General features: G+C 36.4%; 1 protein-coding gene across 8 annotated transcripts in view; it reads right to left on the minus strand.

Annotated features, from left to right (window-relative positions):
- The window catches only part of TUT7 (terminal uridylyl transferase 7), a 64,782-nt gene that overhangs the window by 37,698 nt on the left and 4,636 nt on the right, over positions 1-22,448 (minus strand). For all 8 annotated transcript variants that reach the window (XR_002735169.2, XM_023229546.1, XM_023229549.2 and 5 more), the window contains exons 3-11: positions 18,891-19,072; positions 18,263-18,379; positions 17,572-17,749; positions 15,640-15,728; positions 13,571-13,622; positions 12,602-12,671; positions 11,673-11,799; positions 10,266-10,385; positions 1,187-1,336 (exon numbers count right to left, since the gene is read on the minus strand). Coding sequence is in view for 6 of the 8 variants with exons in the window: in XM_023229546.1 (XP_023085314.1) it covers positions 1,187-1,336; positions 10,266-10,385; positions 11,673-11,799; positions 12,602-12,671; positions 13,571-13,622; positions 15,640-15,728; positions 17,572-17,749; positions 18,263-18,379; positions 18,891-19,072 (1,085 nt within the window). In the remaining 2 variants the exon portion in view is untranslated. The remainder of the gene's footprint in view (positions 1-1,186; positions 1,337-10,265; positions 10,386-11,672; positions 11,800-12,601; positions 12,672-13,570; positions 13,623-15,639; positions 15,729-17,571; positions 17,750-18,262; positions 18,380-18,890; positions 19,073-22,448) is intronic.

The following is a 22,448-nucleotide window of genomic DNA, read 5'->3' on the forward strand; positions in this document are numbered from 1 at the left end:
TTTTAAGCATTATTCCATTTTACCTCTTTATCCATAGCAGCATTACAAAGGATTTTTAAGCATCTCACTGAAACGACTTGATAATACCGTAACATGAAACTGGAGAGACCTTTGAAATAGCTAGACTACAGGAACTTAAACTGGTTTTCTTTAAAGCAGAGAACATTTTCGTTTTCAAATAAAGTAAGAATAGCAGCTAACATTTACTGAGTGCTCACCACATGCTTGGCACTGAGTTAAGCATTCTGTAAGTAACCCTATGAGAGGGTACCAATATTATCCCCATGAGTAGGGAGGAAACTGGTGCACAGAAAGGCTAAGTCACTTGCCCAAGGACACACAGCTGGGAAGTGGGAGAGCTGGGATACAAATTCACATATTCTGGCTCCACAGCCTATACTCTTCTCCACTACAGAGACTCCAAATAAGAAACAGATAAAAGTGGTTCTGGTGGCAGCAGGGGTAGGGTGGAACCACCACTCTCCTCCTCCTCCCAGTATTCAAGGATTCTAGAAAACACAACTGGAAAATCTGATTCACCACTAACTCCTCATTTTAGGCATGAGTAAAACATGAACTGGAGGAGTGACATGACTTGTTTGTATAGAGCTGGGATTCGAATCCAAGAATTTTGTGGATATTACTGTCAATTTACCCCAAAAGATAATGGGAAGATCAGGGGTCTTTCACCTATTGGGAGAGAATCTTATTTTATTACTAGGATCATGACATTGCAGAGATTTTTGTTTGAAATTCTAATGGCTATTCTTCTCTTGTGCATAAATTCCCTTGCCCACCCCCAACAGTATGGGACCAGTACATTAAATCATATATGCATTCACTGTAATTTTAGTAACTGAAAACTAGTTAACCTTTCATACATTTAAACCTCATAATACCACCTAAGATTAAGCTCTTTGTGGATAGATACGGATTTACCTTTGAATTTTGAGTCTCTTTCAAAGGACCTGGCACAAAGAAACGACATAAGTAACTGTGGATTTAGTGATCTAACTTTTTTTTAAACCTTTTCTCATTACTTGTTGATTCAAGGTACTAAATAGACTGGCAAACGAAAGAGCCATGAAATAGTTAAGATAGTTAAGGAAAGAAGACAAGGCTGACTAATCCACAAACTTCACAATTGGCAATTGAAATTGACAACTAGAAACAAACGAGAACAGACCTGTCCCCTTTTAATGGGTGTTTCTCTCGGTGCCTCTTTGGCTGTGTCTGTATCCCCTGCAGCACTGTCTGTATATTCCCAGATCACAACATCTGTTTCAATGTCTTTAAGGTTGAAATTCCCCAGTTTGCTTAATGAGAATCCTTCAATCTAGGAAAAATTAGACACATGCTAAAATAAGATAGAAATAATTGTATATCAAACATAGCCTACTAATCTTAGAATAAAAAAAATACTCAAAGAGTTCATCAAAAATACAAAAGATATAATTAGCATCTATACATTTAAAAATATTTTTAAAAGTAAAAAACAAGGCTTTGATTTGCTAAAGGAATGGTGACTTTGTGAAATAATTCCTCAGTAAATATTCTAAGAGTAGGCAAAATGGCCTAGTGGCTGACGTCATGACGGTTCTGAAGTAAAACTGCCTGGTCCCAAATCTCAGCTCCTTCATATACTAGCTGTACGATCTTGGGTAAGGTACTTAGTCTCTGTAGGCCTCAGGTTCCTTTGAAAAGGGTAATACTAGGACTTCCTTCATGGGATGGTTATGATATTAAAAAAATGACCATAAGGCACTCAGATAGAGGTAGTATCTGCTTATAGCATACAGCACATAGTAACTGCTTAATAAATACAACTATATTGCTAGAAAATGAAAATTACAAGAACTAGATCCAGTTAATTAGAAAATAATTTTAAATACTATTAATTCTAGTTATGCTGGACATTTTCAAAGTAAATTTTATGTGCTATTAATGAATGTTAATGCAAAAGAACATTAATGGTCTGGCTGAAAAGGCTCGTGAAATGTCAAACAGAGCTGAACAGGTTTCTTCATTGTATGATGGGATTCATCACAGCCTTTAAAACAGGTTAATGAACAGGCCAGGCGTGGTGGCTCACGCCTGTAATCCCAGCACTTTGGGAGGCCGAAGTGGGCGGATCACCTGAGGTTGGGAGTTCGAGATCAGCCTGACCAACATGGAGAAATCCTGTCTCTACGAAATATACAAGATTAGCTGGGCGTGGTGGCGCATGCCTGTAATCCCAGCTACTCGGGAGGCTGAGGCAGGAGAATCGCTTGAACCTGGGAGGCAGAGGTTGTGGTGAGCCTAAATGGTGCCATTGCACTCCAGCCTGGGCAACAAGAGCGAAATTCCATCTCAAAACAAAAACAAAAAAACAAACAAACAAACAAAAAACAGGTTAATGAACAAAATAATATGCGATGGAGTATGGATGTGACATCACATTTCCCAAATGTATTTTTATACCAAATGGGCTACTTCATTGGTTTAGAAGAGTGATCCTTCTAATCACTCATGCATTCCTTTCCAGGGCCTGAGTAACCTGGCCCTTTTCTACTTCTCTGACTCTTCTATCTTCTTGACTCAGAGATGACACCTGGTATTCCCTCTGCTTAAAATGCTCTTCCCCCTAACAAAGTGACACAGAGTATGACTCATTCTCCCTCACTTTATTCAGCTCTGCTCAAACGTTTTCTCTAAGGAGCTCCACATTTATCATTCTCTGTCCTCCTTACCCTGGTTTATTTTTCCTCAGAGAAAGTACCACCACTGCACATATATTTATTAGTCTCTTGCCCCCAGTGGATGTATAAATTCGAGGGCAAGGATTGTGTTTTGTTCACCACTTCCTTTTTTTTTTTTTCTGAGGCAGAGTCTCACTCTGTCGCCCAGGCTGGAGAACAGTGGCACGATCTTGGCTCACTGCAACCTCTACCTTCTGGGTTGAAGCAATTCTCTTGCCTCAGCCTCCCAAGTAGCTGGGATTACAGGTGCCTGCCACCATGCCCGGCTAATTCTTATATATTTTTTTTAGTAGAGATGGGGTTTCACCATGTTGGCCAGGCTGGTCTCGAACTCCTGACCTCAGGTGATCCACCCACCTTGGCCTCCCAAAGTGCTGGGATTACAGGCAGGAGCCACCATGCCTGGCCCTGTTCACCACTTTTAACAGTAACCCCCAGAACTGTTAGTGCCTGGCCATGGTAACTGCTCAGTAAAGATTTGTTGACAGACTGAACTAGTCTTCCACAGAAAACACTTTGAAAATATTAGGCGTAGTGATTGTGTCTTGGTTGGATGTATGTATTCAAGATTTTTCTCAACTGGGTAGCTTGCCTTTTTATTTGGTGATGTTTTTTCTGAAGAGCTGCAGTTTTAGAATTCGATAAAGTTTAATTTCTTAATGTTCTTCTTTATTGATATGGTTTATGCTTGTAGTATTTTAAGAAATCCTTTCTGAAAAGGTTTTTCCCCAGGTTTTCTTCTGGGAGTTTCAGAGTTTTTAACTTTTATATTTAGGTCTTTGACCCAGTTTTGTTTGCAGCTTTTTGAGGTGGACCTTTAGGTCACTGAAGACCTTTCTTTTTGAATTTAAGCATTTAAATCTAAAACTTGCCCTATGCACACTATTTTAGCTGCATCTGACAAATTTCATATATCTTGTATTTTTTTTTTTTCTTTTTTTTTGAGATGGGGTCTTGCTCTGTTGTCTAGACTGGAGTGCAGTGGTGTGATCATAGCTTACTGCAGCCTCGACCTCCTGGGCTCAAGCAATCCTCTCACCTCAGCCTCCTGAGCAGCTGGGACTAGGGTGTGTGCCACTATGCCAAGCTAAGATATCTTATATTTTTATTATTATTTAGTTCAAAATATGTTATAATTTCCCACTTGAATTCCTCTTTAATCTATGGAATCCTTTCAAATGCACTGATTTATTTTAAGAACCAGCATAGGCCCTCCTCTGGGAGGCCAAGAGAGAAGGATCACTTGAGCCCAGGAGTTTGAGACCAGCCTGGGCAACATAGTGGAACCTTGTCTCTTAAATCAAAAAAAAAAAAAAAAGAACCAGCATGTAGTCTACCTTGATGAATGTATCATATGGACTTGAAAAAAATATGTATATCCAGTTTTTGGGTGTAGTGTTTTATCAATATCAGTATCAATTAGGTCAAGGCAGTCGGTATTGTCTATCAGTTTATACTGCCTATACTGATTTTTTGTTTAGCTAACACAGTCAGTTGATGAAGGCTGTTAAAGTCTCCTTGTCTGATGGTAGAATAGATTCCATCAGTTTTTACTTCATGTATTTTGGTGCTCTCTTAATAGGTGCAAACACTTATGATTGTTTGGTCTTCCCAATGAATTGACCCTACCCTAATAAAATGTCCCTTTTGTCTTTGGCATGTTTTGTTCGCTTGAAATCCATCTCACCTGATATTAACACAGCCTCTCTCATTTGGTTACAACTTGTATCTTTTGCCATCCATTTACTTTTAACCTATAAGTCTTTACATTTTAATTTATTTCTTCCAGACAGAATATAGTCTTGCTTTTAAAATTCATTCTGAAAGGGATTTATTTAAAATGAAGGCACAGCCCTGTCAACAGAGCAAACAGATAACCTACAGAATGGGAGACAATTTTTGCACACCATACATCAAAGGTCTAATATCCAGCATCTATAAAGAACAAATTTACAAGAAAAAAAGAAACAACCCCTTTAAAAAGTTTGCGCTAAGGGCATGAGCAGACGCTTTTCTGAAGAAGACATACATGCGGCCAACAAACATATGCAAAAAACTCAACATCACCAATCATTAGAGAAACATAAATCAAAACCACAATGAGATATCATCTCACACCAGTCAGAATGGCTACTATTAAAAATTAAAAAAAAAAAAACAGATGCTGGCAAGGTTGTGGCAAAAAGGGAACACTTTCCTCAAAGAGCTAAAAGCAGAACTACCATTCAACCCAGGAATCCCATTTCTGAGTATATACCCAGAGAAATAGAAATCATTCTACCATAAAGACACATGCATGCGAATGTTGACTGCAGCACTATTCAGAACAGCAAAGATGTGGAATCAACCTAAATGCCTATCAGTGATATACTGGATAAAGAAACTATGGTACATATACACTGTGGAATACTATGCAGTCATAAAAAAACCAAGATCATGTCTTTTGCAGGAACATGGATGGAGCTGGAGGCCATTACCCTTAGCAAGCTAACGTAGGAACAGAAAACCAAATACTAAATATCACAAGTTCTCACTTATACGTGGGAGCTAAATAATGAGAATTCATGGACACAAAGAAGGGAACAATGGACACCAGGGCCTACTTGAAGGTTAAAGGTAGAAGGAGGGAGAGAAAAAAAAAAAAAAAAAAAAAAAAAACTATTGGGAACTAGGCTTAGTACCTGAGTGATAAAATAATCTGTCCAACAAACCCGTGACATGAGTTTACCTGTATAACAAGCCTGCACGTGTACCTTGAACCTGAAAGTTAAAAATAAATAAATAAATTCTGGTAATCTATGCTTTTTAGTGGGGATATTTAGTCTATCAATATTTAAGGTGATTACTGATATCACTGGTTTTAGGTCTAACATTTGAGTGTTTTCTGTTTGTCCACTCAGACAAAATTTCCATTTGGTTCTTTGAATATTTCCTACTTCTCTAGCTGACATTTCCTATCTCTTCATTTATTCCAAGTGTATTATTTCCTCTGTCATGAAGCATAGCTATAATAACTGCTTTAATGTCTTTGATGGTTGCATCTGGGTCATCTTGGAGTTTGCCTTTGTTCATTTTCTTCTCCTTTGAGAGTAGGTCTCACTTTCTTGGCTCTTTTTGAGCAATTTTGGATTGTATTTTAGACATTGTAAATATTATATTATTAAAATTTTGAATCATTTATTTTACTCCAAAAAGTGTTTTTGTTTTAGCAGCAGGTAATTAACTTGTTTAGGCAAACTGGAAATTATCACACGTCCAGTACACTGTGGCTCAGATCTTGGATCAGTTCTTTAAACCTTGGCTCCTAACTATATTCAGTCTGCCCCACACAGGCCTGGTTTAGGAGTCTGGCATTAAAATTTTGAAAAATTCTCAGTCATTAGTCCTTCAACTATTTCTTCTGTTCTTTTTTCTCTTTCTTCTCCTGTTGGTCTTCCCATTATACATACGTTTCAATCTTGACTAACTGACCCAGTTCTTAGGTATTCTCTTCCTTTTTCCTCTCTACTTTTCAGTTTGAGAATTTTCTGTTGCTGTCACTTCAAATTCACTGATTTTTCCTGGCTATGTCTAGTAGACTAATGAGACCAAAAGCATTATTCATTTCTGTTACAATTTTTTGGATTTCTAGCATTTCCTTTTAAATCTTTTTAGAGTTTTCACTTCTCAGCTTATATTACCCATTTATTCTTGCATGTTGTCCATTTTTTCCATTACAGCTTTTAGCATATTATTATTTTAAATTACTGGTCTGACAATTTCAACATTTTTGTCATATCCAAGTTAAGTTCTGATACATGCTGTCTCTTCAAACTGTGCTTTTTGCCATTTTGCATGCTTTGTAATTTTTTGTTGAAAGCTGGACATGATGTACTGGGTAAACAGGCTTTTAGGATGAGCTTTTGTTTATCTGGCTGGGAATTAGGATGTTTACTGTTTTCTGCAGTTGTCGTGGCTGAAACTTCCTCTGGTGTCCTTGTTTTTGTCTCCCTTGTTGCCTTTGTGTTTCCCTAAAGACTTCTTACAAAAGGTCTGAGACTTGTAGTTCAGACCTTGTGATTCCTGGAGAGGGGAAACACTGTATAGTCCTAAGATTAGGTCTCAGTCTTTTAGTGAGCCTGTGCCCCTAGACTGTGACCTTCATAAGTATTTCCCAGTCCTCCTACTACCACCCCTACTTAGATGAGAAAGGAAGGCTAGAGGGATGGAGTTAGGTACCTCCCTTCTGGCTAGTAAAACCCAAAGTGGTTAGGCTTCAGTGAAATAGTACCTCTGGAGGGCAGGCTTTCAATAATAAAAGAATGCTCTGGACATTATTTCTAAATGGCTACCTTTTCTCTCATCCTGCCAGAAGCACTGGGAGATTTTTCCCAGGTCTTTACCCTCAGAACTTAGTGGGATTCCTGGAGGTATAACTCACACAAAAGTCTAACGAAGCCCTCCTAAGCATGGAACAAATTTTTAACCCTCAAGCTTGTCCAAACTGAGCCTTGGGAAATTCTGTCAATTACACTTTAAATTTTTCTACCCTAGTATTGGCTTCAGTGGCAGGATTCCGCTCCTGGCCTTCTGCTCTGGTAAGCTGTGCTTCACTGTATTACCCTGCTCTCTAATTTTGGGGGCAGTGGTTTGCCCATGACATCAACTGTCTGATGCATCCAAAAAGGATTGTTGATTTTCCGTTTGTTCAGTCTTTTCTTTCTTGTGAGGATGAGAGTGACGACTTCCGGGTTCCTTTCACGCCAAACTAAACTGGTTCAGGAGTTGGCCAGAGACATCCTGAGTTTTTATACTCAGGGTTCTTTTTAAGGGTTTTAAGGGGTCCACTTCTGTTATCTTTCCTTTCAGTTCCTCCTCCTGTACCCCTTATCTGCTGGTGGCCCTGGTTTCTCTGGCCAGGAAGAGGACTGATTTTTGTTTTAAATCAGAGCTGCCCTGAGGGGTAGAGCTAGAGAAAAACAGGAGACTCACTCTGTGTTGGTCATTTGCTCCAAGTTTTGACTCCCCTCTAAAGCCTGTTAGCATTTGTTCAGTCTGCAGGATATTCATGCTGTTGTTTCTGTATTTTGCCCAGAGTTTATAGTTGTTACCTCCAGAAGGATCACTTGATTAGGAGTTCACGCTTCCACACCATAAGTAGAACTTGACTTTCTACTGAAGAAGAAAAGGACTATAACATTTGTTCTCCTTCCTTGTTTCAGGAGTTTTACATTCATTATTTCATTTAAGGTCCAGTATGACACTGAGGCTCAGAGATTAAATAACTTGCTCAAGGATGTGAGTGGCAAAACGGAGATGAGTCCCAGTGCTGTTAAACCTGAAAATTACCCTTTTTTCTACTATATTATCTGGCATCTCTAAAGTATGAATATCTGCTAAGGACTGGGTTTGCATAATATAAAATTATTCTTCATTCACAACTCACTATGATTAACCTCAATCATATCAAGATTTAAGGACAATAAAATGGGATTTTTGATTGGGAATAAAGGTCGGAGAGGATTGGAGTCTCCAACATGGAAGAGATCTGGGTAGGCTGGGACAGAATGACTAAAAGATTTGTGAAAAGACAGATCAGAAAACACATGCACAATACACTAAACTTCTTGACAGGGAATTTGGTCTTGTCTATCTTTGTACTTCAGGGACTACTACAATGACTAGTATACACAGTGCTTTAAATATTTTGAAGGAATTAACCTTTAGATACTTTCACGTACATAATTATGAGGACCTCATTGGATTTTCTGCAGAAATAATGTATGTAAAATATCTAGCATAAAGATACTTAATAAATATTAGTTCCTTTCTCTTCACTTCCCAACTAGTTTAAAATGCTGAAAACCACAGGATCGTTTTGGTTCAGGTGGTAGCGTGCCTTAACGGATCCAACGATTTCAATCCAGTGTTTGATCACCACATACCTGCTTTTGTCATTAAATTATGAATAAACAAATGATCCAATCAAAATCAAATTGAGTATCACTTTAGAGAGTTTCCAGTATCACTGACAAGGAAATAATATGCTGGCCATAGGAAAGGGTATCCGTACTACCCTGAAGTATCCTTAGGAGAATCTCATCACCAGAAGAGATTTTTCTTTTTCCTGCATTCTCATGTTAATGACAGATGACTACTTACAGAAGATCAAGACACATGAAAAAGCAGATCTCACTCATTAAGACGGTAGCAAGTAAGGCAACTTATCCAACTTGTTTCAGGGTTTTTTTAGGTGCAGGAGTCCAACTGATTTGATCCTATCCTAAATTTCTGTCTCTCCTAGATCAAGGTGACAGGAAAACTTCAAAGACTTTCACAGATTCCTACTTGGGTGTGCTGGAAAGAGTTATTTATCAACTAAGGGTTGACTTTGTTCTCTTGCTCTTTTTTCTACCAGGACAGTAGTCTGGTAGAGATACCCTCTCATGGCTCTGAATTCTCTCATTTCAATACTACAGGCACAAAGAGAACTACCTTTAGGTTACTAGGATACACAGCATGCAATAATCCCTTATGCCAGGATAGTTTTACAAGTGAGTTATTCTACTTCAGTCTTTATTCCCAGGGCCTGGTAGCTAAAAGTCCCTGCTTAATCTCAGCTTATTAAGTATAAGGAAAAAATTCTCTTTAAATATATTTTTTGATGTGTACCCATTGTTAAGAACTCCTTAAATGAGGAGAGAAACCTGTGTGCATTAAGAAAAGTAGTTACAATAGCCAATGTGTCAAAGTAAGCTTTTCACTAAGAGTCTTTCTATAAAATGGGAGTCTTTCTACACATAGAAGTATATCAAGGTAATACCAAGGGATTAAAAATAAGGTTTCTAAGAGGATGAGCTAATATCATTTTGACTCTTTCAGATGGTCTCTTCCTAAATCTTATTTGAACAAATCAACTCAACATTAATTTATCCAGAAAGAAAGAGTGATCACATGAATTCTAATTCATCTTAAAAATAATGTTAAAATATTATTCAAGAGATGACTATTAGGTTCTGCAACTTGTGGTACAGGTAGCAATCTCAATGTTTATATATATATGTGTGTGTGTGTGTGTATATATATATATATATATTTTTTTTTTTTTACAGGTTATGGGGAGAAATAGATTAGAAACAGAAAGTAAGTTATAGTGTACCAAATGCTTCCCACAGTCTGTCTGTCTGGAGGTGATATGTAAAGTCAAGTATCAATTTAGAAAACTGTACCCCAAAAAAGAATGTACCAAATGGTAAATTTACAGGGTCACAGTCTCTTGTTTGTCTCAGGACCATACATATTTCAAAAATTAAGAGATTTTGCAGTCTAGAAAGGTAATAATATCCCTAAGCAGGTTATAGGGCAGCATACTGAAATCAAACACATTAGTATTTCAGCAGTGAAAGGTATGAGTATTCATACTAGTAGAATAAATAAATCCATATCAGTTCTGGTTAGGTGTCTAGATTTTGAAATTATGCAAAATTTAATTGTGGACCTGTAATAAAATCACTTCAGATATATAAGCAAAAAAATGTTTTATACCCATGATCCTAGATATACAGGCAAAAGGGGTTCTTTCCTCTGCTGAAGAAAGAAAATGGCCATCAGGGCAAACACATAAGGTGGCAGACCTCCTTCTTCAGGGCGATCTATACTGCAAAGCTACAAACAAGAGAAAAGAAAGTTAAGCATTCTTTTTGTATGAATTTGTCATTTACACGATTTGGCCTAAAACCTGTAACCTCATTCTTGTTTATTACATGATTTACGGTAATTCTTCAGATGAAAATAGCAGTTATAAAATATACAACTTCCTTACACTTTTGCAGCAACCACATATTGTGGTTTTAAGTGATAGTTTCAATTTCAAATATTTAATCCTGTTAACCATACTCACTTGTGGATGGCCCTAAAATATTACTTCCTATTTTATTTTTTGATATACATGGTCAATTCATTCATTTGGTTAGAATACATGTTAATGAATTAAAAATATTTGTTCAGTTACAAATGTAAGCCAGTTCAATGGTCCTCGTACCCTAACCCATAGCGTCTTGCATATGCATGCTTTGGTCACAAAGGTTGGTGTGGGGAGAGAATGTGGACAAACTCATCATCACTAATGGAAATAACAACTAAAAAGGCACATTCTACTTAGTGATGAAGCAGGCGGTGGTTTTCAAAGGACAGCATATTATAATTATAATTTACCCAGTGAAGAGTGGGAAATCCTTTGTTCATTCAGGATCCAAGAAACAGGAAGTATCTATTGTTATTGATATACCTGAATCAGTAAAGCTTTTGCTTATCTCTAAAAGCACATACACAGAATCTCAATTTTTTTTTTTTTTTTGAGACAGAGTCTCACTGTGTCACCCAGGGTGGAGTGCAGTGGCGCAATCTCAGCTCACTGCAACCTCTACTTCCCGGGTTCAAGCGACAGAATCTCAATTTTATAATCATGACTCAACCTTACATTTTGGGGGAATGTTAAATCTTCTACTGTTTGAGTATTTTAATTGAAATATATTTAAAACATTATGGAAATGTAAACAAGATCAGAGAGTATCTCCTATTTTTTGCAGTCTCTCTGTATGTTATTGGATATGATATGAGAAGCTTTAGCTCAACTTTCCTTTGCCTAACAACCACTGTGGTAAACTAGTTAAAATGTAAGTTCCTGGGCCTTATCCTCTGAGATTTGACCCACAAATGTGATTTTTAATAAGCCCTATAAATCATTTTGATCTTTTGAGCAATACTGTTAAAGTGAAATAGAAACACTGAATCTTCTGTCTGTACATGTTTCTATTGCAAAATTCAGATGCCTTTCTCTTTTGATGTCTATAAATTTGCATTTGAACACTGGAGATTAAATTAAGTAAAAATTAAAGCATACTGCTTACACTATATGTAGAATATATTCATGAATAAAGAACTCAAGCCTACCTTTGCCCAGTACCTAAACGCAATCACCAAAGGAACCAGCTTTGGTTCTAGTTTTCCAAGGGCAGTTAAATGCTTTGTTGTTAGACAAGCATTTTCATTTCCTGCGCTCACTTTACAGAGAAGACCACTGGTGAGAGGCGAGGGATGAGGATGGGAAAGAAAAAAAGAAAAAAGTGTTATACAGGTCTGAAGGTGTCTTTTATGCCAACAACTAATATACATGGATAATAAATACTTCAAAAAGAAAAAGCTTAGAAGTGAAAAAAACTTACTACATCTTTATGGGTCATTTAATAAAGTAAATTTTCTTTACAAAAAAGATATCGTGGCTATTTTCTGAGTAAACTTTATTTTTCAGATCCATAATTCTGTTTTCAAATATTAAAATTTTTTGGGGGGGGAAATGCAAATAAGGAAAATATTATAAAATGTTTCAAATGGGAGCATGATTCATCTCTGTAACAATAAGAGTGTTTTCCCTAGAGCTGGAGGAATGTGCCTAATGAACAATCATTACAGCCCATAAACCACCCATTTACAGTAGTGACAGTAATACTTTCAAACAGAGGGAGGGAGAGAGATAAACCCGAGAGGTCACACTGTTACTCAGCACTGCCATAAATGCTGCTAAAAAGGATGGCAAATACAGGTGATTACGGCAAGTAACCATTTAATAAGGCTGTTTTTTAACAAGCTGAAATGGACTGAAATGCTTCCTTCCTATATTTTTTCTTTTAAGTCATTTTATTATTTTTAAAATAGGATTTTCCCCCTTCATATCAAATGCCAAAAGTATAGGGAGAATGTTAGTAGGAACCCTGTGTGATAACCAAATAAAAAGCTTATAATTTTAAAAATTGGATGTAGTAAAGAACTTGTGCTTTTGGTGAGTTGATAGTTAATAAATAAACAGCTTAAAGAAATGAGACCTTTGCTTTTCTCTGCACACCACCACTGGCACCCTAGCATGGAAGTCTGCGTCGACATCAATAAAAGAGTCTGAGGAAAGAAGAAAAAAAAAATTAAGTGGGTTAATCAAAGCTTTGTTTAAAAGCAGAACCTGATAAAGTACAAGTACCAGTAGTCCCTTAGCTGTGAGTCTTTTGAAAGACCACTACTAAATAATGCTCTGAAATAACTTGAAAAGGAAAAAATATTATATTCAAAAACCAAGTTATCACATTAATATAAAATCCTTAGTTTGTAAAGTGAATGTTTCATTAAAAGTGACTACATCATCGGATCGGAAAATTCAAATGTTACATGGATAACAATTAAAAATAAAGGTAATACATTTAAAAACAAAGTTGCTGTAAAAGCTACTAAAATATTCAGTGTCGAAATATGTATTGATTGAAGACAAAATTTAACCAAAACAAGGAAGATGGGGATGACTAATTCAAGAGATGACAGTTTCATGAGGACTATGTAAAACACAAAAAGCCATAAAGCCCCAAGCTGGACATTATATTAGACAACTGATAAACCTAAATGGGCACAACTGCGGATTCATTAATCAGGGTTGGGTTACACCTATTCACTGTTGGTAAAATATTGATTTTAATCATTGATAAAAACAGATTATCCTTTAGTTTTACCCTCGAGAGTACATTTTACATATTTTGCATTTCTTAGTCACATCTAGGATTCATTTAATCTTTATAAATAGTGACGATGTCATCAAGCTAAAAGCTTTACTTATGAAATGGTTATTCTGCATAGTAGAACTACTAACAGGACTTTAGTTAATAATTCATGGGCATTTGCTTTGCTTTTTGCTTTGGATATTACCCATAAAAATAATTTTAAAAGCATGCCTTGCTATTTTCAAAGTTTGAGAGATAGGATATATCCAAATTATAAACATAAAAATTTTAAAATGTGGAATTTGGCCTTACCACTGTTCTTTAAACAATCTTGAACAAGTAAGAGGACATCTGGCTGAGACATCTAGGAAATAAATCAATGAATACATGAAATTATTCCTAAGTGATTTTGCTTCACTGATATAAGACTCATCCGAAGTTCCCCAAATTCCTTTCTAAATGAGAAATGCACATTGCTACCAAAGTACTTGCTCACTATGCTGTTTGCATATGTCAGTCAAAGACAGACAGATCAACACCAAATGAAGATGAATGTGGGCAAGAGACCTACTACACAACTAATAATTAACTAATTATTGATGTAATTTGCCTCTCAACAAGTCTCAAAGTGGTAGCTGGAAGTCTGTCAAACTAACAATATTACCTCTCACTCTAATATCATTGCAACAGATAGTTTACTGGTTCTGGAGTCAGTCTTGCATTTCTTTTTAAAATCCTTGTTTTGCATTAGAACCAGAACAATTTAAAATCATCAACTGTATCCTTACAACTCTCAATGACTTCTTACTGCCCTTCGGTCAAAACCAAATTCTTATTTACCAAGGTCTATACGATTCTGCAAGTCAAGCCCAGCCTACCTTGCCATCCTCATCTCCTGCTCTTCTTTTTCTCGGTCCCTTCACCACACTTACACAACCCTTCTTTTAGCTCCTTGAATATGCCAAGTTCTTTATTGATTTCGGGTATTTGCAAATGCTGCTCCCTCTGCCCGAAACTCTTTTCCTCCCTGTTTCCCCCTCTCCTGCAGGCTCCTTTTCATCTTTTAGAGCTCAGCTTAAATGTTCCCTCCTCAAAGAGGCCTTCATGACTGCTGTATCTCTGCCCAGCCCTTGTCATTTTCTATCCCTGAACCTTTACCTGCACAGCTCTCACTATAATTACAAGGTAATTACTAATCTCCTTTACTAGATGAGTTCCATAAAGAGGAACCATCTCTGTTTTGTCCTTTATAACCTAGTATGTCTGCCATACAAATGGGATTAGTGAATATTTGCTAAATGAATTAATGACACCAGATCAAAATAAAATAACTGCTATGGCTGGTAAATCACTGATCAGAATTTAAGGTTAAAAAACAGTCTACTGGGTAGTTTACCAGGTAGCTACAGCAGTCAGGTATAGAAAGAAGTAAGAGGTTGTAAAATAGAACCTCTGGGGCCCCAGAATCTGGACTTTGTTTTGAGAGAGGTGGGGCTGGCCAGGCTGTTCATGAACTCCTGGGCTCAAGTAATCCTCTGACCTCAGCCTCCCGAGTAGCTGGGATTAGAGGGTTAAGCCACTGCACCCAGCTCAGAATATGGACTTTTAACAAGCAATCCAAATAACTGCAAACAGATCATCTACAAACAGGCCTGTGGGAACTACCAGTAGAGAAATGGATAATCTACTAAAGTGCCTTCTGGTTTTTTCTTTTCTTTTTTTTTTTTTAAAGAGATAGGGTCTCACTATGCTGCCCAGGCTCATGCAATTCTCAAGTGCAGTCACAGCTAACTACAGCTTTGAACTCCTGGGCCTGTGATCCTCCTGCCTCAACCTCCAGAGTAGCTGGGAATACAGAACTGTGCCATGCCCAGCTACACTCCAGTTTTAAAATTCTAACTCATCAACATACTTTTAAATCATGCTTAAACCAGAAATAGAGCCTAGGTGTGATTCTTTAAAAGCCTAATTATTCTAATAACATAGGTATACAAAAAGAGGAAACTCCAGAGATAATTAAGCTTTCAGATCATAAATGTTTAAATATCTATACTGTTTAAAATCTGAATTCCCTTTCTGCCACTGGAAAGTTGATTTTATCAAGAAAATTTACTCCTTTTAAGTAACAGAACCTAAACACCCCCATCAGGTGCACTTGGTTGAAAAACCAGTGTTGGATGTATAAAAGATCCACAGACTAAAATAAGTATGATAATTTGCAGAGTATTAAAAAAAAAAAAAAGCTCTGAAACTGAAGGCAAGCAGATGCTATCATTACACTTAAAATATCTTCAAATATCTAAAATATATTCATAGTTTACATTTGCAAGAAAGAATTTCCATACCACTGTGAAAATGCCAGCATTTCATTTTGTACTTACAATGGCTGGAAATTGGATGTCAATGTTTACATCTGAATTTTTGAAACCCAATCTGCTACAGGATGACCCATATAATCTTAGGGAACAATCTAAAAAATAAACAAATAAATGAATAAATAAATAAATAAATAAATGTCATAAATACAGTAGAACTTCTCAAAAGTTATAACAAAACACTGCTATTTCAGAAACAGAAGCATCAATTAAAATTACACAAAAAAGCAAACTTGTATTCAAGACTAGCATAAACAAAGGATAGGAATCGGTAGCTCTTTGCTCTTCACTGAATTTAACAGGGAAGGCTGCATCAACTATGATTTAGCTTTACAGCCACTCTTCATGTCAGTTGTAAAACGTCAAACTGCTACATTATCATGTATTTTATGAAGAAAATACTCTTATCTAAATGTCACATTTTATGAGGAAATTCTATTTAAAATAATTTTTAAAATGTGCCAGTTGAAAAAGAATGCCTTTGTTTAAATTTATAAACCTGATAGTATATTCAAGAGCTAACGCAAACGTTTCTTTTCACCTTTTAGAATGCACACATAGGTGTAATTTACTATAAAGAGATTTCACTAAAACAATAATAAAAATAATCTTTTGACATATTTAATATGAATTTCTCAATATGAACAAAAAGCATTTGCTACAACATAATCCCTATAGATAAACTTTTGAAAAATAATTACAATATCACTGATATAATTTAAAATGCTAAGCAGCAGGCACTTCACTCTTCAGAGGAATACGTATGTGTGTATGTGCACTGTCTATATTATAGTATTTATTTTCAATGTTTTACTATGATGTCAAAATAGTATCCTTTCTCATCAGGGGTTGGTTTTCTTGTTTGTTTAAGGTTTGCTAAACTTCAAGTGATTTCGCTGGGTTTTAGCAGTTTTCCACAACAAAGTACATTCATTTTTACATGAAATTTTACAGTAAAAATCATCAAAATTACAATGGACTTTTTAGGAAATACCTATATAATAAAATAAGTAGATTATTTTTCCTTATTCTTATGAAAGTAGATCTGTTACAAATACTATATGTATGATCTTTCAGTAGAACAAATAGTTTCAAGATTTATAAGGTGACAAAACACAAATAATGATTCCAACCCTAGCTGTGGATCAGAATCACTTGTCAAGCTTTGTAAAAATAGTTGTCCATGATTTCACAGGTAATTCTGATGCACAGCAAGGACTGAGAATGATTAAGCTATTCCAACCATTTACCTAAATACGAATGGCCAGGGGGGGTTGGGGGACGATGTGGGGTGGGGTTTGTTGCTATCAAGGATTGACAGCAGTTGTGTCAGGTATTGAGCATATCTGACCTTAAATTTTCATATAATACACTCCAAATAGTTGTCCCCCCTCCCTATCACGCCAAAGGTCTAAAGTTAAAAACAGGCAGAAGACAGACATAACTTGGAAAATCAACTCAACAGTGCATAAAATCCAATACAAATTTATTAAAACTGGTTTTCAAAGTTCATTTTAGATGCTGCAATTCTTTTCAGTCCAGTTAAATAAAATCTTTTTTTTTTTTGACATGAATAACCTGAAAATAACTTCAGGATACTTCTCTTGATTTTAACTTAAAATATGGTGTCAATTTAGATGAGTAGAAAGGCAAACAAATATATACACAAGAGTCCCATAGTGTCCCAATAATGCAGGGCATTCAACTTAAAGTTCACACACAGGGTAAAATTGATAATGGAATGACAATGCATATGAAAGTCCTTGTTACCTTGGGGAAAGCTAGGGAAAACAAAAAACAAACAAAAAAAAAACACAGAAAACACGAGAGCTTCATGACATGGGAAATAAATTTTTATTTGGTGAAAATTACTACTGGTAGGAGAAATGAATGAGGTACTTTTAGGTAGTTAAATAGAAAAACAAATCTAGAAAATACCTGGTAACTTGTGTTGGAACACATTTTCCATGATACGTTTAATTTCTAGCCTCTGTTCCAAGTTCTCATTGTGTAAGCCAAATTCCTGTACCACTTTGTCAATGGCAATGCCAACTGCATTTATCTGGGAGGGTGTTGGTGGGGGTAACGTAGTGAGCAACTCTTCCTCTTGCTTCTCCTTTTAAGATCAAATGTTGAGATTAAAAATGACTTACACATAGTTTTTACCTTCTACCATTCACGAAGACAACGCCCTATAGAGTTTTCTTTTTCTTAGCCCTCCCTTCTCATCTTAGCTGTGTTATTTTTCATCCTATCAAACATATACATACTTCCTTTTGCACATAATGTGGATCAGTGATAACAGAGGATAGGCGGGCATAAGGAGAAAGTGTAAGGAAAGAATATTAAAAACAGCACTTACAAACACTGTTTGCTTTAATACTAGTATAAGGACATATACCTGGGTCCTATCAATGACTTCATATATCCTGATGCTGCCCTTAAGGAAATTCACAAAATTAACCAGTAAATACATCTGACCAGTATTATGTATTTTGGCTCAAATATATTCAATAAATAAAGCAGTAAAGTTATCAATATCATAGCCTTAAGGAGAAGAAAGCCACAGAGATGACAAATAGTAACAACTCACAGGTAAGCAGACTTGTTTGGGTTACATTCAATTTACCTTAATGTTTTTCTTGTGCCTCTTCTCCTTGATATGCTTATGGGCAAATGCAATGGATTCAATTAAAACATCACAGAGTCTGCAGGTGTACTTGGCTGCAGGGTAGTTTCGTGGTCGCTATAATTTGAAGAGATTTATTTAGAGAGACATAAGTAAAACCAAATATTCAGATAAACAAAATCAGCCAGGAAATGATCTCCCCTTCAATTTCTTTTCTCTAAAGAGACAGGAGTTTCACCGTGTTGCCCAGGCTGGAGTGAACTGGCTATTCACAGATGCCATTAGAGCATACTACAGCCCCAAACTCCTGAACTCAAGCAATCCTCTTACCTCAGCCTCGCAGGTCATTGGGGCTACAGGAACGCCACTGTGCCTGGCTTCTTCTTCACTTTTAAGATTGCTACTGTCATTGTTCCCTTTATCACTACCCTAACAGTCATTTTAGGTACAATAGCAATGACTCCTAATCCTATTAAATCACACTGGATATCACTTTTAACTTGTAGTGCTTAAATACTGATAACCAAAGTAGGATATCTAATTGATCACAGCATGCATACTCAATTAATAACAAAATTTAGGCCAAAACCAGGGTTCTAACCAATAAATATATATATAAGGATGTTACCCTTTTGAGCCTGTCAATGCAGTCTCTCTTCAGTCTCTCCTCAGCCTGCTGTAAGCCTAGCAGCTCCTTCGTTGAAAGCACAGACTCGTCGATCACAGGGCCTTCCAAGTCTCCATCCTGCTCATTTTCCTCATTTCTAGTCTTCCGTGGCTTCCTAGGTCTGGACCTCTGCTTCTTGTTTTCTTCAGTGGGGGGAGAAATATTATCGGCAATATTAAATAATGCTACTCCTGAGTAAAAAGCAAATCTTACGTATGTATTAAATCATGTGAGAGAATAAATCCCATCTGAATGCAGAGCAGAAGGAAAGGTGGCTGTCCCATGGACAACATGCTTGAATATTGTATTCAGTGAGTGCATCACTTGCAGACATTAATCCATAAAAATCATCTTTTTGGAAAACTTAAAAGAATTCTACTTCAGTCATATAATTTGATCTTTATTATCTCTTCCTGGTATACTGCTGAGCACAGTAAAGCAACAGAAAAATTATAGGCAAGTGTATGTATAATTCTATTATATTTAATATATTACAATACATATTGTAAATATATCTTATATATTCCATAACATCTGTAAGTACACCTGTTACTCTCATTAAAACCACCCATATTTGCTTTTATCTTCTATAAGTGAACAATCTCAATAAGGCAAAATGGACAATGTACCCCTGGACGACTCAGAAATCAACTATATCCTCATCTAGAGTGAAAAATCAATCATTTATTTGCAAATTTAGACTTCGATAACACATAAGCTGGGTCCCTCCATTAATATGAAGAAGTCCAAGCCAAAATTTTATTTACTAAGGACAACTATCTCTCATTTTACCTTTACTTTCATTTTAGCTTCTTTGAACGGCCTGTATGCTGAGCATATTTCAAAGGAAAAAAAACAACTGGCAATTGAAACAAAAGTTTTCTCTAAGTACATCTGTTTATAAACTCTAGTAGTTCTATAATCCTTATAATGAAAAAAATAATCCTGTTCCTTTTTAAAAGCTACAACTTTTCAACTTGTTAAAGTGATTGTGGGATTAAACGATAAAAAATTGCTTTAGATAGTTCTGATAACTTATATCGAGCTTTAAAAAATGAAACTATTAGTAACACATTAGTGCTTGGAAATATAAACTTACTGAAACGCCCTACATGAAGTAATTCCTCCATCAAGTTTTCAGAGGAACTCATGACTACTAGTATGGCAATTACAATGAACTGGCTGGCTGAAAAGGATTTTTTATAGGACCTCCAATTTTTAAAAAGCTTGCTGAGAGCTCTAAAGGATAGGAAGCAAGCATTGTGCTAAAACTACCTGAGATGACAATCACAAAATTCTGCAAACAACTTCCATAATATGAGAAAATTAAAAAAAATAAAGCGTTGGAAAAGCAGTTTCAAAAACTCAATCAAAACACACTGAACAAATAAAATAGTAAAAGGTAAGTTGTCGTTTCAACAGAAAATCAGGCTACCTTGGGCTACCTTAATACTTCCTTTTTAATACCCCCCCACTCCCAATTAAATTATTATAATCTTATAGGGCCTGCATTTCTGGTCGAAAACAATTTTTTTTCAGATAAGCATTTCTTTTACTTAGAGATATAGCCATGCTCATTTAGTAAACATTATCGAAAAAAGTTGCATCTAACTTCAGTGTTTATTACAGGTTTCTTAGGCAAAAACTCATTACAAATTTAAAATAACATTGCAATATGCTTTAGAAAAGCCCCTGTTAGTTCGCAAGCCAGTAAGTGATAGGGAACCGAATTTCTTTTTTAAACTCTTCCTCTCTTCTGGTCACAAAGGCTTCTCCATATAACTACATTTGCTGTCATTTTCTAGAAAGAGTAACTTCTCTCTTCCTCCAAAGACCACAATTAACTCCTACTGCTTTTATACAAAAGTGGATGGCTGCAGAAATTCTGTCAGATAATGGCAGCTACCACGATGGTGTATCTTATTATGCAATAGATGTAAAGCACTTTATATGTACTGCCTCATTTAATCCCTACAGCAATCCTGTTAATACTAATATTGTCCCCATCGTACAGATGTAATTACAATGAACTGGCTGTCCCCATCGTACAGATGGGGACAAGGCTAATTCAAGAGAATAACTTCTCCAAGAACACATGGCTAAATCAAAGGGACTAAAAATACAGATTAAAATATGGATGGGGCCAGGTGCAGTGGGTCATGCCTGTAATTCCACTTTGGGAGGCTGAGGTGGGAGGGACTGCTTGAGCTCAGGAGTTCAAGACCAGCCTGGGCAACATAGTGAGATGTCATCTCTAGCAAAAATGAAAAAAATTAGCCAGGCAAGATGACTCACTCCTGTGGTCCCAGCTACTTGGGAGGCTGAGATGGAAGGACTGCTTAAGCCTAGGAGGTGAGGCTGCGGTGAGTCATGATTGCACCATTGTACTTCAGCTGGGGTGACAAAGTGAAACTCTGTCTATAAAACAAACAAACAAAAAAAGGATGAAATCCTGAAATTCAGCCTTCTAACTAACAACATAAAAACTGGAGAGAAATTACTAAAATCCCTTCTTGGAACATACGCATTCACATCTGGAGTGGACTAGCACTGAAAGGCAATATAACCTTCTAAACCTAGTTTCACAGGCATGTGTGGTAAAAACGGTCAAAATCTCACCAGAGGGACTCCTGGAGGGTAAAGCTAGGTACCAATGAAAAATTGTCGGCCAGGTGTGACAGTTCATGCCTGTAATCCCAGCACTTTGGGAGGCTGAGGCAGGCAGATCACCTGAGGTTGGGAGTTCGAGACCATTCTGGCCAACGTGGTGAAACCCCGTCCCTACTAAAAATACAAAAATTTGCTGGGTGTGGTGGCAGGCACCTGTAATCCCAGCTACTCAGGAGGCTGAGGAAGGAGAATTGTTTGGGAGGCTGCGGTGAGCCAAGATCGCACTATTGCGCTCCAGCCTGGTTGACAAGAGTGAAACTCCATCTCAAAAAAAACAAAAGAGAAAAAGAAAAATTCTCATAATTACTTGCAGGAAGACTACCTGGCTTACCTCAGATTTATTGTAATAAGAGTTCCCTATATTCAGCATTCCAAGTTTCTCATATTTTATTTGTATATGGTTCACAAAGGACATGTGTATTTGAGTGGATGCTTTCCAGCTAAGATCATTAATGGCAATGTCCCAAATACATTAAATTGGCAATCTAGGACATTTGAGGGCTAAAGTAGGGGCAGTAATGTAGAGCTGAAAAAAACAGAAGGTAGTACTGTATTTAGCGGAAAACAAAAAGCAAATGTATTATAATTTCCATTATATCTTCTCACATTGTTAAATAAGACCCTTCCTTATTAAGACACAATTTTGATAAAGAAATTTCAATCTCTTTAATGAGATCCTTTTTAGTTTATACTTTCAGTTGAATCTCTCTAAAGTAAATAATGTTATACCAAAGCTTAATACTTCCTATATGAAGATTTTCAAGGGACAGAAACTGAATAATTCTTTACTTAATAACTGTGAAAGCATATACCTGTGTGTCATACAGGGAAAACACGCAAGCTTTTGAA

This window comes from Piliocolobus tephrosceles, chromosome 14 (genome assembly GCF_002776525.5).
Source record: "Piliocolobus tephrosceles isolate RC106 chromosome 14, ASM277652v3, whole genome shotgun sequence".
Lineage (NCBI taxonomy): Eukaryota > Metazoa > Chordata > Mammalia > Primates > Cercopithecidae > Piliocolobus > Piliocolobus tephrosceles.